Source organism: Brachyistius frenatus, unplaced genomic scaffold, assembly GCF_029030835.1.
Source record: "Brachyistius frenatus isolate BFR_SWC_R1_liver_20210118 unplaced genomic scaffold, ASM2903083v1 Contig_27, whole genome shotgun sequence".
Taxonomy (NCBI): domain Eukaryota; kingdom Metazoa; phylum Chordata; class Actinopteri; family Embiotocidae; genus Brachyistius; species Brachyistius frenatus.
Genome location: NW_027210626.1, coordinates 1,147,999 through 1,164,415, shown reverse-complemented (window position 1 = coordinate 1,164,415; position 16,417 = coordinate 1,147,999). Strand labels below are relative to the sequence as shown.

Below are 16,417 nucleotides of genomic sequence, written 5' to 3'. Positions count from 1 at the left end.
TTAAAAATGTTAACATAAAAACACGCACATTGGTGAACATGTCAAACATCATATCTGCTGATCAGCATATTACAATGTCATATGAATCATGTTAGCATGCTGATTTTAGAATTGAGCTCAATGCACGTTATGTGTCTTCATACTTTATGCTAGTATAGACAGAGACTCTTATTTATTGAAAAATATTAACGTTGAACTTGTCTCGCAAAAATTTGACCTATCTCAATTGCTTTGCTGGTGAACGGTCTGTTTGCACCCACACGGTATATCATTCTGCTATAGAGGGAAAAATGCTGTGGCTTGTTTGTATTTCTTCAAACGAATCACAATCGTCTCGGCTGGCGCCAAGCCCAAGATGCAGCAATGATGACCTTGCAAAGTCATGTCACCTACAGGGACCTGTTGTGCATGTTGGGAGGCGAGCCTTGGCATTAAAATGGCTACATTTAGAAAAGATTTGCCCTAAAGAACCAAGCAGGCCTGACTTATTGAATGATCCAAATCTTTAGAGACATCACTTGTCATTTTCAGCGTGTTGTTAGCTCAGAGGTTGCGGTTGTTGTTTCTCGGAGCGACGAGGAGTTTGTAAACAATAACACAGATAGCGAAAGGTAAAAAGAATGCCGACTAATCACTTGCCATTGGCAGCCTTACAGTCGACCCACAGTCTACATCAGACTGATGAGGACTGAGTCAGACTAATATTGAGCCAGTATTTAGCAGAGCAGGAGCTGCACCAGGACCATTAAACGCTGTCAAAGTGAGTAATTTCAGGTCTGTTATCCAATTGGTGGATCAGCACGACATGGTGTCCTGCTGTAACATATACGGTGCTGCAGGATTCTCATGTTTCTGTCTGCAGAGTGCTGAATGGCAGAACGGAGAGCTGAACATTATTGACGCAGCGGTATTCACACTCTTATGGCTGCCCATCGACTTCCTGTCAGACACATACAGAGTTATGGCTCTCTCTCTTTGTGTGTGTGTTTATGTGTGTTTCTACCAATAGAAATAGCAAAGTAATTCACACATTCTTTGATCTGAAGCTATTGCATACTGTACACCACTTTTAACTGTTTAATGTGTTTCGGTTTAAACACAAGGGTATGTAAAGGCCCCTACAGATATTTTTGTCCCTTATGAGTAACTTTAAAGACTTTGTAAAGTTTTAAAAGCAGAGACAATCATTTTTTTTTTTTACACTAAAACTGATTTCTTGCCGAAGTGGAACAGCTCTGAAGCCGATATTTTTTGTCACTGTGACAGGTTGAAATATGTCAAATGAATCCAGGATAACAAAAATCCTAATTGTCAAACATGCGTACAGTTTGTATCAAGCCAAATAATAAATTCCATAAATGAACACATTTTCAAATTGTATTTAAAAAACGAATGACATGCCAATATTGGGCACCTGTGTTGCTCTTACTCTAAAATGCCCAAATATCTGTTTGTGTGTGCATCTTTGGCAGCTTCTCATTATCATATTGAGAAATTTCTGGGCTGCACTGCAGACAAAGGAGGGGTGAGAGGGGAGGAGGGGGGTGGGGGGAGGGGGGAGAAGGAGAGAGTATGCTTGCGTAAAAATAACAAATTGCCTCTCATTTGATTACTCGCCCATCCTGCCTTTCTCTCTCTCCCTCTCTCCTGAAGATTGCGTAAGTGCAGAATATGAAGCAGCCATTCATATCCACTGGAGAAGGACACCTGCTGTTTTTGCAGTCGTTTCATCTCTTTGTATCATTCCCTCTCTTTCTTCTGCGTTCTCTTCCTTCTCCTCCCTCCTCACTCTGTCGCTCTCTTTCAGCTATTTCCTATATACATTTCTTTCCATAATTTTCTCCCTTCTTCTCCTTTTCTTTTCTCCACCCCATTTCATCCTCTCCTTCCTCCCTTCATTCTTCAAAAACTCTTTTTCTGTTTATCCCACATTACCTCATCATGCTCTGTATCTTATCATTATCTTTCTCTCCCTCATTGTTTTTTGCTTTTCTCTTTTCTTCCATTATTGTAATTCCGACTTGTTTTCCATTTTTTTCCCTTGACTGCATCATGGGGCCGAATACAGATTAGGTGAACAGCGACAGCAAATGTTTTCATGCATACAGGAATAATGAGGGTAATTAAACTGACAAATATTTCAGCACGCAATTTTTTCTGGTTTTGTTTGCTTTGAACAGCTATTAGTAACCGGATGCCGAAAGTAACGACGATAATGATGATGATAACGATCTACAAGGAGTATCACGTCTCCAAACATTAGAATGGCAAAAGTAGTATCAGCTGAATGCTTTTAACGAATGCATTTTATGTTGTATTTAAGTTTTAAATTAAGTTCACAATGTCTAACAGGGATCAAATTGGCTCCAACTGGGTTTCTCACATTTTTTTTTTTTTATCCAAGACACAACAATACATTTTTAGCATTATTTTTCCTGTGTTCACAGCAGTTTAAAGTCCCCTACTGATAACGACTGGTTTGCTGGTGTTACAGAATAATTTTGGCAGTTTTGGTGGCCACAGTGTGGGGCAGAGGCTGCGGCAGGAAGAATATATTATCACCATGAGCAACACAGTATACACAGACTGCACCTGCTCCAACTAAAGCCTCCAAAATTGCTTTTTGGGGCGTGCCTATGAGACAAGAGGCAGTCTGGGCACACGGAAACACATATGCAATTACATTCCACAATACCAACCAAATTGCACTGTTCAGTCTGATCTGTATTCAGGTTCAGTTGCAGACAAGAAATGACCTCGAAAAATTACAATGTAAATTATTGTATTAATGCAAATGCTACTACTGCCTTTACATTAGGATAGAACTAGGAGCTGTGGTCGGATTGTATTGAACTGCTGGGTATATTTGACCAAACCAAATTAACTGGTTGATAAACTGAGCAAAGGTCTGAGCGGGGCATGCAGCAGTTGTAGGGATTAAACCTGCCTGCTCTGTGCTTATACTGTAACATCACACAGGAGATGGTTTGTTATACTTGTTATACACAACCAAAAAAGTTGAGAAAATAGTAGGGACTTTCAAAAGATACCTGGTAGGTGATTGGATGAACCATCTGTCTATCATAGGCTAACTAAAACCAATCAGATTATTGTTGTTGTCGGTGTTGCCACGCTCAACGGCTGATATGAATCCTTAAATTCAGATTGTGGCCTTCGACATCTTGCTAGTTCAGAGCGGTTTGGAGCCAGCAGTCACCTTTGAACGAGCTGTGGAGAAGTGAGCGGGGGATCTGACTCGATCAGATTGGACACACGACCGTGCTACGTCCCGCCCACCGATAGCGGAAACCTCGCTGCACCACAGGCCTATCAATCAAACCCCCCCCCTCACCCCCCCCCCAAAACAACAACAACAACAACAACAACAACAACAACAAAACGTATTAAGGCACTTTCGCATTGGCCTCATTTTTCAGACCTGGAAGCTACAACTACTTTTATATAGTCTATGGTTACACCTGAACCCCGCCTGTAGCTGTCAGTAGATCCTAATAAGACGTGAATTGGTCTTAAACTTAAAATCTGACATGACTTTGTGATCTCACGAACAAAGCTGCCTCAGATGGTAACTTTTTCTGTGGCCTCTCATGCAGTTCAGTCCACACCCGCAGGCCTAATATGATTGCTGCTTGCTTTCATCCGGATGTGACCATGACATATTATCACCACAACAGCCTCCACCCTCCCCATGCCCGAGCTTGAGCTCACTGACCTGGACACAGGGGTGACATAGTTTCCTGGGAAGACACCAGAGGCAGCAGTTCTCAGTGAGGTGCCTTTGAACCATCCGTCTTGACACTTCTCTGTCACCCGATACATCTCCCCTTTCCTAAGTTCCAGCTCGTCAGCCTTCTGGGGCTTGTAGGCGTACAGAGCCAGGTATCTGGGGAAACAGAGGCAGATTATTTGATTCAGTCAAATAATACAAACATTTAAGACTGCAGGAAAATAGAGAGCAACTGTTTACCACATCCCGCTTATGTGGGCATCTGGGCATCTTTATCTGGAAGCATGTATTCAGATTACCCCTAAAATACTGTACTGCATGTTAAGCAGAGCAAAATCATACCGAAATGAACAAAATAAGTAAACACTAGAAAACAATTTTTTTTTTATAAAACTGGATAAAAAAAAGTTTGTCAGTGTTAAAAATGGAGGTAAGACTTTATTGTGTTATCAAGAAAATGGCTTAAGAAGATTTATGACAATCTCCTTTTAAGCTGTTAGAAAAAAGCTAGTACTGTCTTTTTTTACAAAAAATAAAAAAATAAGGTTGTAAGCTTAATGCTAAAAGTATCTTTTATACCTCTGATTTTAAGTTGTTTACTGTACATTGAAGAGGATCACAGGATCAGAGCCCAAATACTGTTGGTGCTCCACAAGCTCTTTTATTATACCATCATTGTTTTGATCTAAAGCAGGATTTTTGTCAGGTCAAAGAGACGAGCAGTGCGAGTTTGTCCTCCCACCATATATCATCCATTTTCCCATAATATTACATGTCTTTTTATGCCAGTCTCTTTTAGGGATACAGGATAGTGTCTAAAATCCCCAACATGAACAGACATACTGCTTATGTCACTTTAAAGAAACTTTTAAAGATGTTTAGAAGTTTTTTTTTTTATTAAACATACAATTGTTTTTATTTTATTTACCAGGTAACCTACAGTGATGGCTTAAATTAAAAGAATAAGGCCTTTGGTGATATCAAAATATTGATCTCTGTGAATATTTTCCTACCAGTACTATGTCAGGATGGACCTGCTTGTGCGTTCAGGCAGCTGGACGTGAAAAAGTTCCCATTTGGGAAAATCCGACTTTCAAGTTGAGAGGTTTCACAAGCAGTCAACAGGACCGAAACCAGAAAATCTGCTCTTTTTCTGCTGTCAGAACACATAAAAGTATCCAACAACCTCATCAGCATCCATATAAACCACCCCACAGAGGAATTGGAGCTCAGGAGGTCAATATTTTTTTGTACACTATATTTCCACACATCTTGATGTTCTTTCATTTTTAACTGGTAACACAGCAAGCGAACCAGGTAGCTAGGATATTTTCAAAGCAAGTAGCCTAAATTTCTTCCTTTTACTACAAACGCTGCCTTGTCAAGTGATGTAAAACCTCTTTCTCGAAACTCTACAAATTTTCCCACTTTCCAAGTGTGATATTCTCGGTTCTATGATTATTCAGGTGTTTTCTCCCCATTGGAGGTTGGAACTTTCCCAGTTCCTCATGAAAGGCACCATCACAAAACTTTTATACAGATGCATGTAAGCATGTTAACCAGAATTATAGGATTTTGTTACACAGCATGTTATACAGCAATATGAACAGTAACATGACAAAAATAATTGCTTACCAAAGATAATCGGCATGTGGAAATTAATCATTCAGATGTGTCACTACTTTTGTATTGCAGTGTAGTTTGGGATTTCATCTTTTAAATAAATCCCAAAAGATTATTCAAGTAATTTCTCTCTGAGGGAGCAATGTGACCAACAGAGACTGACTGAATGATTTTCCTACCCCAGTGGTGAGATATGCTGTACAAGTACCTAATCAATATGTCTTTGTTTATCTCCAAACAGGTTTAACCGATGGACGCGGTATTTAGCATTTTATGACTATATGTTGAGTCTTGTGTATTGTGCCTGCGTTAACATATAAATGAGTTAGTGGTCCTGTCGCTGGAAGACATTCAGACAGAAGACGATAAGACCACAGAGTAAACAAGCCCTATATGTGCTGCCTCCCCGTTGCCATGGTAACAGATGTGGGGACTGTCTCCCATCTCCCCATGGCAACAGCAATAGTTGCCAGGTCAAGATGAAAACGTCTGACCTCATCACTAGGACAAATCCACTTCGGTTGCATGTGTGTATGAAGTGCATTTGTGTGTGTGTGTGTGTGCGCGTGCGTGCGTGCGTGTGTGTGTGTGTGTGTGTGCGTGCGTGCATGGGTCTCTGTGTGTGTACCTAGAGAGCTACTTGGAAGGTGATATTATTAAAACTGACAGTGTTGCTGTGTTTGACTCACATCCTGCAGGACACCAGTTAATAGTAAACAGCAACCACACACACATTTGTACTTCTGTACTTGTGGGGAACCTCGTTGGCATCAACTATAAACCTAATCTAACCTTGGATAAAGTGAGGGCTGAGCAAATGTCCTCTCTTTCCAAAAATAACCCCACCCTCAAGGTCCAAAGCTCAAAATTGGTGCAAACAAAGATGGAGGTTCAAGCGTGCAAACATGTACTAACCTTGAGGATACCTGTGTGTTCCCAGCAATTACCTGGTATATTAATTATGAGGTGAAATATAGAAGTCTTGGTCAGCGCTGGCATGTCAGCAGCCATCTGGATGTGACTTGTTCACTTGCATTTCCGCAAGAATGTAATTAAATTTTTGTGGGTGTTTGTCAGGTGTTTTTTGGCTCCTTATTCAGTAAAGAAATTACCAGTCTGTGCAAAGTTGGTGAAATCAATATCAAAGCCACCACCTGGAGCCTTTGTAGCAGAAAATTGTTTATCTTGTGCGTCCAGACTGAGTCACACGACCCGGCTCATTTCTGTGTGGAGTGTCAGAACTTTTTTGACCAAATATTATGCATTTCTTTCTCTCCCCTTTGTCTTGGTTTCCTAATGCTTGTCTCTATGAAAGCACATGAACAGTAAAATCTATATCAGAAGAGGCTGTGGCTATGCTGTTGAAAGTCTTGTTATAAAACAAGCCTCATATAGCTGAGGGAATTGTGTGTAACTGTATTTTTCCTTTTGGAGGGGGATTTCATCCTTGACCAGTGGAGGAGTAAATGTGGTTGCAGAGGTGGTGGAACATGGCCAATATCTCTGGGCACAACAGAGGAAATATTTTTAACGCTGGCAGGAGGCGGGCTGTGAAATCACACTTGGATCTCAGGTACATCTCCACTTGCAGGTGGAAGGAGGGACTGAAAGAAAAAGGGCTGCAGTTCAGCAGTCAGCACTGAGGCGTACTTACATGTTGAGTGGCAGCTGCACCTTGGCATGGGCCAGCAGCTCAGAGGTTATAGATGCCACTTTGGGGGGCACCAGCACCCCTGCCGAGGACGGAGAGGGACCCGGGGGAGATGCATCCTAAATACAAACAGATACACACAGAAACGGAGTGATTTCCATTTAAAATAAATCCTCATTTTTTAATATGTGCCTGCGGCCTTTTCCGTTTTTGAGTACGCATCCTGGGTATTATTAAGAGACAGCAAAAACCTGTTGAACCCAGGTATGAATACAACCAGAGGCAATAATTGTAAAAGCAATGTGTCCCCAGTCAAAAGCCTTCCAAAAAAAGGAATGATTATATGTACATGGAACTGGCACAGGAGGGGATTGAGGAATAGGTTAATAAGATCTAGAGGAAACAAGTGACCGCAGTGAACTTGGGTTTGTGAAGTGTAAAAACATGTCTTGGTGGACAGCCAAGAAATCCGCTGGGGGCCACATGCTGCACATATGTTATACCTCTATCAGTCAATTTGTTGATGTGAAGCAAGACACTAGAGAGCAAAATGTCAAATATATATTCTGTTAAGAAACTGTGACATCATTGCATTTGTTACACTTCATTGAGCCAAATGTCTTTCAGAAGCAGAACATTAACTATCTTGTTGTAAGTGAACATGCTAGGATGAACATCTCGCAATATAGAAGTGCATCATTATAAACATATCAAAAGTGAAGTGTCGTGGTTAATGTAAACCTAAAGCTAATCTTATTACAAGATGAGTGGAAAGCAATTAAGTACATTTACTTAAGTACAGGTTTGAGATACTTGCTGAGTATTCTTATTATTGGTTCTTTACACCTAAAGTTTTACATATTAAACATGATCTGCACCAGGCAACGATACTTCGGCAGATCCTAATGAAATATTTTTCACGCTGAGATATATCTAGTTTTACTCACATAGAGGATCAAAATACCACTACATTTTATATTTACAGTGTGTGCATGCACCTGGATGCGTGCAGCAGCTCTGGGGTCAGAGGAGCTGATGAGGACCGGGTGCGAGATCTCCATGCTGTGTCTGTTGTTGAGTTGGGCGGCCCTCTGGCTGACAGACAGCGCGCTAAACGAATGCCGCTTCTTGGCATTTTTCTTTCCTTCCCCTCTCCGATGGCCAGAGCCGTTTCCATTCGACGGGGAGGCACTGGGGGAGGGTCCAGGGGTGCAGGGGCCCAACGGGGCCGGCTCAGAGCTCGGACCTGGTGCGTTAGCTGGCATAGGCTTGTCGATCTCCATCAACTGCTTTGCTGTTTCATTTAACTGAGAGGAGAGAAGAGAGAGAGGGAGAGGGAGAGGAGAGGAGGAGGTAAAGGACAAGAGAAAAGACAGTTCAGGTGTAAGATTTCAGAGCTGAGTGGTTCATGTACATAAGACCTCCAATACACACAAATGTGTTTGTGTGGCCTTTCCTGGAAGCCTTTCAAACCAGCAGCATAATCATCACTTACAACAGCTGGTCTGGTGAGACTCCCTCTGTGCAACACCCTCATTGTATCTCTTTGTTAAACACACACATACTCCAGTAACCCAGCACAAAAGTGAACATCCACTTTACTTTAAGACATAAAATATTTCCAAGTGAAAAAAAGTTTTGTCTTAAAGACACGACAGTATTTGATACATGTAAGGATGAAAGAGAAAAGAAAGAAAGAAAAATATAAAGTAATTTATAAAAAAAAATACAGTAAAGCCAAAGTTTTATATTGAACTAAATACCTAATTTCACCCATTTAAACAATTTAATCAATCAAAAACATAAAAGAATGGGAGCCAAGCTTTCTGTCTTCTCAGTTCTGTGATGCTTTCAGGAAAAATACAGCAAACTTAGATGCTAAATCGTTTCTGTTGATTGTAATGGTTCATATTTAAGTTCCTGTAAATTTGGCATACTCATGGCTCTGTTGTTAAGACTGCACCTGAGAATTATATTCAGGCAATAATACAGGATTTAAACTAAGAGCTTATAGAGAGAACAACACAAGGATTTTTACAATAAACTGCACAACACAGAGGTAATGGGCGGGTGACTTGAAGCTCTCTCACTTCACCCCTTCTAACGAGGACCACAATGGAAATAGGCTTTTAGCCTTACTGTGCTTTTATCCTCAACAACTAAAATTGCATGTCAGGACTGGGTGATTGCAAACTCGTATTTACTTTTGGTATTACCCAACGAATCCATATATCGCTAAGAAGTAAACATTCCTTCTAGCACAGAGCACATAATTAGCTGTATGAATCTAATGGTCAGGTCACAGCCCTGGATTTTAATAATGCACTGAGTGTTGTTTTTTTATTTTACAGAAACTGCTGAGAAAGAAACAACTATTTTAAGTTAACACAGCTCACACTGTTACACAGCATTTTTTGTGTGATTAATTAAGTTTGATAATGAAAATGAGTATTTAGGTGTGTAAAGTCACAGGTTTCAGGTTCTCTTGCAGCTGATCGTGTATTTATTACAATCCTGTTTTGAGACAGTTATACATGAGGCAAACGTTTAACACTAGAAGCACTGGACATGTAGCTTGTGTATGGATTATTGTGCTGGCAAACAGCAGCTGTGGAGACAGTAAAGAAACCTGTGTTTGAAATTCATGCTCCTCATGTGGTCTTTGACCCGGACGGTATCAGCTCATGCAAGAGGAAATTTCTTGATGCGGTTCAAATCACTTTTATCACAGCAACTAGCTGCTGTTTCACACTGTAATTCCATGTAGCTTATTAGCAAGAGACAAAGCTTGTTTATCAGTGTAAAATAAACTTGAGAAAATATGAGGACGGATCTTCCATACTGATTTGATGTGTACCTAATGATTTGATTACACAGTTGCAATATTTTATCAATACAAAAAAAAAAACACCAACCCATAAATGAGTTTATTTGATTGTGTTTTCTACTCTGTGGCTGCGAGCATGTCTTTCAGTGTAAATGGAAAATCCATCTATAGTTAGCAATTTTGGAGCTTTGAAGTAGTTTAAGCAGGCAGTGAAGTGGTTTTATTGTCGCATGTTCTGTGTACCATCCCGTTATTCATTTGTTCGGTCATTTCAAGCAACCTGGCGCTCATTATTTCTTCATCGTCCAATGCTCACACTTGTTCTCAGTGTTCCTGAACTAGTTCTGCTGCTTGCTATTCAACTCCCTCCGTCTGCCCAGGCACAAATCATGCAATGGTTGTTACTGTATATGCATATGAGCACCTGACTGAGAGACATTTCACATTTGTTACAAGTATATGTTTAACACCTGCCTCTGTTAAAGTCTATGTATAGTTAACATTATCTCTGTGGACTTGTTTCTATAGTGTTAAGTAAATATTACACCTACAGTACACGAGTCTGTATATTAAAGTCAACATCCTTTATTGGAGTGATTTTACATTTGGTATTAGTACCAGTCTTAAAATAACATAAAATCTTCAGGCCCATACATACATAACAACACAGACACCCAAACTTAATACATTAACAGACAACATTCGCTTCGGCACAGCAACAAATTTACACCGCAATCAAACCTCTGAATAATCCCAGGAGAGAAAGTCAAGCATTTATTTTTCTCTGTAGTTGTGTGTGTGTGTGTGTGTGTGTGTGTGTGTGTGTGTGTGTGTGTGTGTGTGTGTGTGTGTGTGTGTGTGTGTGTGTGTGTGTGTGTGTGTGTGCGTGTGTGTGTGTGTGTGTGTGTGTGTGTGTGTGTGTGTGTGTCTGTGACAGTGTATAGGGCCGCCCCGTCTGGCTTCGGTGTTGGTGATGTCAAATTTCCATATTAATAAATATGCTAATCAAAGCCAAATCATATGCTAATGAGCATGATGGATTGATGCTGCAGATATAACTCAGTTTGCTCTCATGAGGCTGACTAGAGGAAGGACACACACACACACACACACACACACACACACACACACACACACACACACACACACACACACACACACACACACACACACACACACACACACACACACACACACACAAGGTCACTTATATGTACTCTAGTTTGTGTCTGCCAAATCATTTAGTAGTTACAGGTCACACACTTAAACACACACTAATGACTCCACTACTATAGTGCCCAGTCATGCTGCAATGAAAGACATAAGGGTGTGTGTGTTTGAGAGAGGAGAAAGAGAGATGTTATAGAGACAGTTCTTTATTTGGTGCTTTTGGCTGAATGAAATCTCCAAGGTCATCTATTATGTGTTGAGCTCACCGCACTCTGTGTCTTTTGGAGGAGTGTTCTCTCCAGGTAATACTGAGACTCGAGCTGATGAGCTGATCTCTGCACTGCGAAAAGGGTTAGCCAGCAAGATACATGCATGCACTTGCACTTGCGCTTACACGCGCACACATGAGCGCACGCACGCACGCACGCACACACACACACACACACACACACACACACACACACACACACACACACACACACACACACACACACACACACACACACACACACACACACACACACACACACACACACATAACCAGTGGCAGGTGCGTATGCCAACTCCCTCTTGCTGCAGGGAAACATAAAGTGAGACAGACAGAAAGAACAAGAAACAGAGACAGAGGTGTGTTTGGTATGTGTTGTAATCTTTGACCCAAACTCATCCCAAACCTGTCCAAAACAAAAGAAAACAAGTGAGTCCATCTCCCATCTCCATGAATCAACCTCAGACATGGCCAAAAGCAAATGACATTGAACACAGATTCACCTACGCTGACCTCACACTAACTGTGAGCGCAACTGAACTTATACCATCCAACGCAACCCACTCAGTACACCCACCCAAAGTAAAGTCTGGTACAGGGTATTCAAAGGTAATATATAAACTCCAGGTGCATTTAAACTTGACGACCCCATCAATAGCTTTGCATCATCAACCCTACATACCCTGAACCCAACACAAACTAACTCAAAGCATCCACACACGCAATAAATTCAGCTACACTCAGCAAATCAAACTCTTATCTCAGCTTGAAGGGTAAACCTTCTGGCGTAAGCTAATTTAATCAATTATTGTCTTCTCAATTTAATTATTTTTCCTGGGTTAACAGTGCAGATAAGAAATAAAGACATGCTGATGCAAACTCTTACATAATGTCTTTTATTTTATTTTAAGATGGTTAGATAGGCGCATTATGGTACTGGTCTCAAAACGCATATATTGTATTGGCAGGTAGAAAAGAGTCAAGACGAGAACCGAGCTCCGCTGCTGTCCGTGACCTCTCGTGTGAGATGTTCAGCAGCATTGTGTCACAAACGACTATGTTTTGCTTTAGCGAGACCAATGCACTTTCTAGGCAAAGGACCCCAGCAAAAAGTACAAAGTTGCAGCCCTTAAAAAGTTGGTGGCACTTTAGCTGCAACATCAAGCAGCAATGTAAGTTGCAGGACGGGACAATCAAATATGTATATATGGCTATTTGTGGGAGATAATCTTGCAACACCATCTGCAAAGTTGTACGTCTTACGAAGAAGTTGGTAACTTCCTTATCACAGAAATCGGACAGGTAAATTATCAAAATCAATACCAGTCTGTGGCCTGTTTTTGTATTTCCTAATTTTGTGCATGAAAATCTGGCGTACGGAAAACAAGCGTATATTTTCTGTGCTGGATTTAAAACTAAATAACAGAATAATTATTTGCTTTTTAATTTTCTGATTTGGGATTCTAAATTGAATATGAAAAGGAACAAATGATACACAGATTAGTCAGACAAACACACATATCAGCAGAGGCTCCAGCTGGGCCCTCCTCATTAACTACTCACTTCAGACACACACACACACACACACACACACACACACACACACACACACACACACACACACACACACACACACACACACACACACACACACACACACACACACACACACACACACACACACACACACACACACACACACACACACACACACACACACACACACACACACACACTTGACATGTCCCTGTACCCCCGCTGTGTGTCAGAGTGATGGAGAGGTCTAAATTATTGATGCAGCTCTATCTAATAGGAACCCCTGTGTGTGTTTGTCTCCCCCTCTACTCAGTCTGTCTTAATCACCATCATCTAAGAGTCGTTTGGTCAACCAGATAATTTCAGGGACACGACTGTGCAGCCAAGAGTCCAAGCCTGACTAGGCTGCAAACCCACAGGGGAAGGAAACAAGTGCGTTGGGAGGAAAGTATGATTAAAGGATCACAAAACAGAAAAAAATAACTTGTAGAGCAGTGAATTTATATGCATATCTGTAAAGATGGGGATATTAACACAAGCACGTTGTTGTATTGGTGTTTGTTATTGAGTGTCTCTGTTAATAGCAGAAGAAAAAGAGAAGCAACATAATGTTTAAAAGTAGCATGCAGCTACCCTATCAGTCTCTCTCTCTCTCTCTGTCTGTGTAATCTCCACCTTCATAAATTTCTCCAAGCGACAGTACATGAAGACACAATGTACCTATAGTAGTACACCGGATCTGACCTTATGACAGACGCAAAAATCCTTCCCAGTGTGAGTGACTCTTCTGTCACTTCTGCAGACCTCCTCATTTGTTTTCGAGTGGGCCATTAGAGAATCCCAACAAATTTGCGTTGATGGGGAAAGAAGAGGAGGAAAGACACTTTCCACTATTACATCTTTTTTTTATTTTTTTTATCATGGCCTAAAAGCCTTAAATGTGATCCTGAGGAAACGGTATATGGTATTTTTGCAGTTGCGCCGGGATTAAAGTAAACTATATTTCACTCTTGACAGGCATGGCACTATGAAAGAAGGTAAAATGTTTTGGGGTGTTGTGCATTTTTAGCCTTTTACTGAGAGTAAATCCCTTGAAGAAAACTCCCCTTCAGCCAAGTTTCAAACAGCATTACTAATGTTATTTGCATTTCTGGGGCTTTCTGTATTTGGCTGTGTACTCCTCCTGACAATATGAAATAGATGGTCAGGCAAAGATGTCATAATATCTCACCCTGATATGGGAGCATCGTGTGCCTTAATGCAGTTAAATTATGTATAATGGAGAATAATGAACACACAATATCCTGTACCTGCCATCTGAATAACACTCCAACGATCCAGCCTTGGAATAATAATTGCTATTAGAAATTTTACAACTGTTCATGAATCCGAGGGGAACAGAGAAGATGTAACGATCTCCTCTGATATCCTGACTTTAAAGTGAGGCTCAATGTGTCTCTCTTCTCAGCTATTAAAACCAAGAAATGAATTATACATCACTCGATACGACTACCGGGGAATTTAGACAAGAGCTACATGTATGTTTTCATCCTGGATCAAGAACAAAGCCATGGATTATAGTAGGAGCAGTGCCTTTGGTAACATTGAAAACTGGACCAGAATATAATTTAGCTCAAATATATTTGACATGAGGAAGCATGAATTGATCGGGTGACCATTTAGTCTCTAACGAAAAATACATTTCACATTCCCTTATAGAACAGACCGTGTTTTCTGCCTCTCCTCAAAAGGTAGCCAGATGACACTGTGAATGATCGGGGTTTTGCTACAACATCATTGTTGCTTTTCCAATTTTTTGTGTACGTGTGTCAGTTTACCTCCACATAGAGGATGGGGAAGATGCCAATCTTGTCTCCCAGCATGCCTTCTGCCCAGTTCTCATCCACTCGCCTGATTACTGTCAGCACCTCATCCTGAAGAGAGAGGAAATGAGTGAGACTACATACACACACAATACCGTGCACTGTGTCTGCCCAAATAATCGATTTTTAGTTATTTTTTAATCGTTGCAGAAAAAAACTATTTATGAATTGTTTAATAGAGAAAAAAGTGGACAAATTAATCGATAATGAAAATAATCGTTAATTGCAGCTCTGCCGTGGCAATTTTTTTTTTCTGTTAACGTAAATATAGATGTTTGTCTTTTTTTTCTGTGCATCCAACCAATGTAACCCAGGCACAATAGGCATTTATGTGCTCAGCAAAGACCAATTAGCTGTCATGACTGCAATCCTGAAAAATAGATAGTCATATATACAGAATACAATATTTATAGTGTGCAGGATTTTAACTTGCAAGATAGGAAAAGAGTATTATGCTTATATGCTTACTTATGTACTTATTTACACTGTGTATTTGAGATAGAGACTTTCCTCTTCCAAAAAACAACCCAAAAGGTCTTTCGTCCAAGCAGCTTATTACAATGTACAGTTATGTTTGAAAGTTAAGCTACAATTAGTGGTCGTATAAATAAGGACAATTTAGTGTCCCAGAATTGTGAAGCAGCTCAGATGTCATCTGTCGTAATGAGTTTTTCCTTGTTCGAAAGGAAGCAAAATTGGATGGATGGTTTAATAAAAAAATATATTTGGGTACAGGAGACCGCTGTTCACTTCCCGTTTCCAACCACAAGTTTTTTTAAACCATGTTTACTATTGCCACGATGACAAAGGTTGCATAACTTTGAGGAAGCAGTAAGTTTAAAACACAACACTTTTTAAGTCATCAGTTTAACCCAATGCCATATATTTACCAACTCTAACCAAGGTTTTTTTGTGTCTAAACAATCTTCGCCATCTTGCTGGTTCGGAGCAAAAAGTGACCATGTATGGACGAGCTAGTGAGGAGTGACCAGTGGATCTGACTCAATCTGATTAGAAACCAGAGGACACTATTCCCCGCCCACCTCAAGCGGAAACCTGACTGCACCACAGGCATGTCAATCAAACAGACACAACCCCCAAAACACTGCTTTTTGTGGCCTAATATCTAATTAATGATGGCATTATTTTTAGATGGACCGCCAGAAAACTAATAAGGAGTGATTCCAGCTAACAACACCACAATAACTTCTGAAAACTATTTATTGACTTAGTATTTCATGAGAGAAGTTGAAATGGAGGCTATGGAGCCAGAGCCTTTTTGGAGCCAACCCCTAGTGTCATTCAATGGTATTGCACTTTAAGACACCTCAGCATTGGCCCCATTTTTCAGCCCCGGAAGCTACGTCCACTATTATATACAGTTTATGGTCTAAACCTAAACAGGGTTGCTAATTTAAGAAACACTCCTGTGGGTCGCATTTGAGCGTAGAAACAAACAACCTATATGGTCGTATGGGTTGGAGGACTTGTTGCATATAATGCAATATTGCATCTGACACACATGGGAAAATATTATGTTGTTCATGACACACACACACACACATTTTATCATTAAGTATTTTTCCCTCTGCTGCTCCTCTCCTCACGTGAAGGTCTTAGTTAGACCGTTACAACATGGCAGCGATGATACTCTTAAATGACTGTGTATTAGTCATACTGAGTAATTACTTCTCACACTGAGAAAACAATA

At 40.5% G+C, this 16,417-nt stretch overlaps 1 protein-coding gene across 2 annotated transcripts in view; it reads right to left on the bottom strand.

The window, feature by feature from the left end:
* The window catches only part of LOC138620888 (E3 ubiquitin-protein ligase SH3RF3-like), a 99,487-nt gene that overhangs the window by 19,597 nt on the left and 63,473 nt on the right, over positions 1 to 16,417 (bottom strand). The window contains exons 3-6 of one of the 2 annotated variants that reach the window (XM_069698504.1): positions 14,662 to 14,757; positions 8,021 to 8,329; positions 7,026 to 7,141; positions 3,734 to 3,904 (exon numbers count right to left, since the gene is read on the bottom strand). In XM_069698504.1, coding sequence (XP_069554605.1) covers positions 3,734 to 3,904; positions 7,026 to 7,141; positions 8,021 to 8,329; positions 14,662 to 14,757 — 692 coding nt within the window. The remainder of the gene's footprint in view (positions 1 to 3,733; positions 3,905 to 7,025; positions 7,142 to 8,020; positions 8,330 to 14,661; positions 14,758 to 16,417) is intronic. The other variant, XM_069698505.1, reaches the window with a different exon arrangement.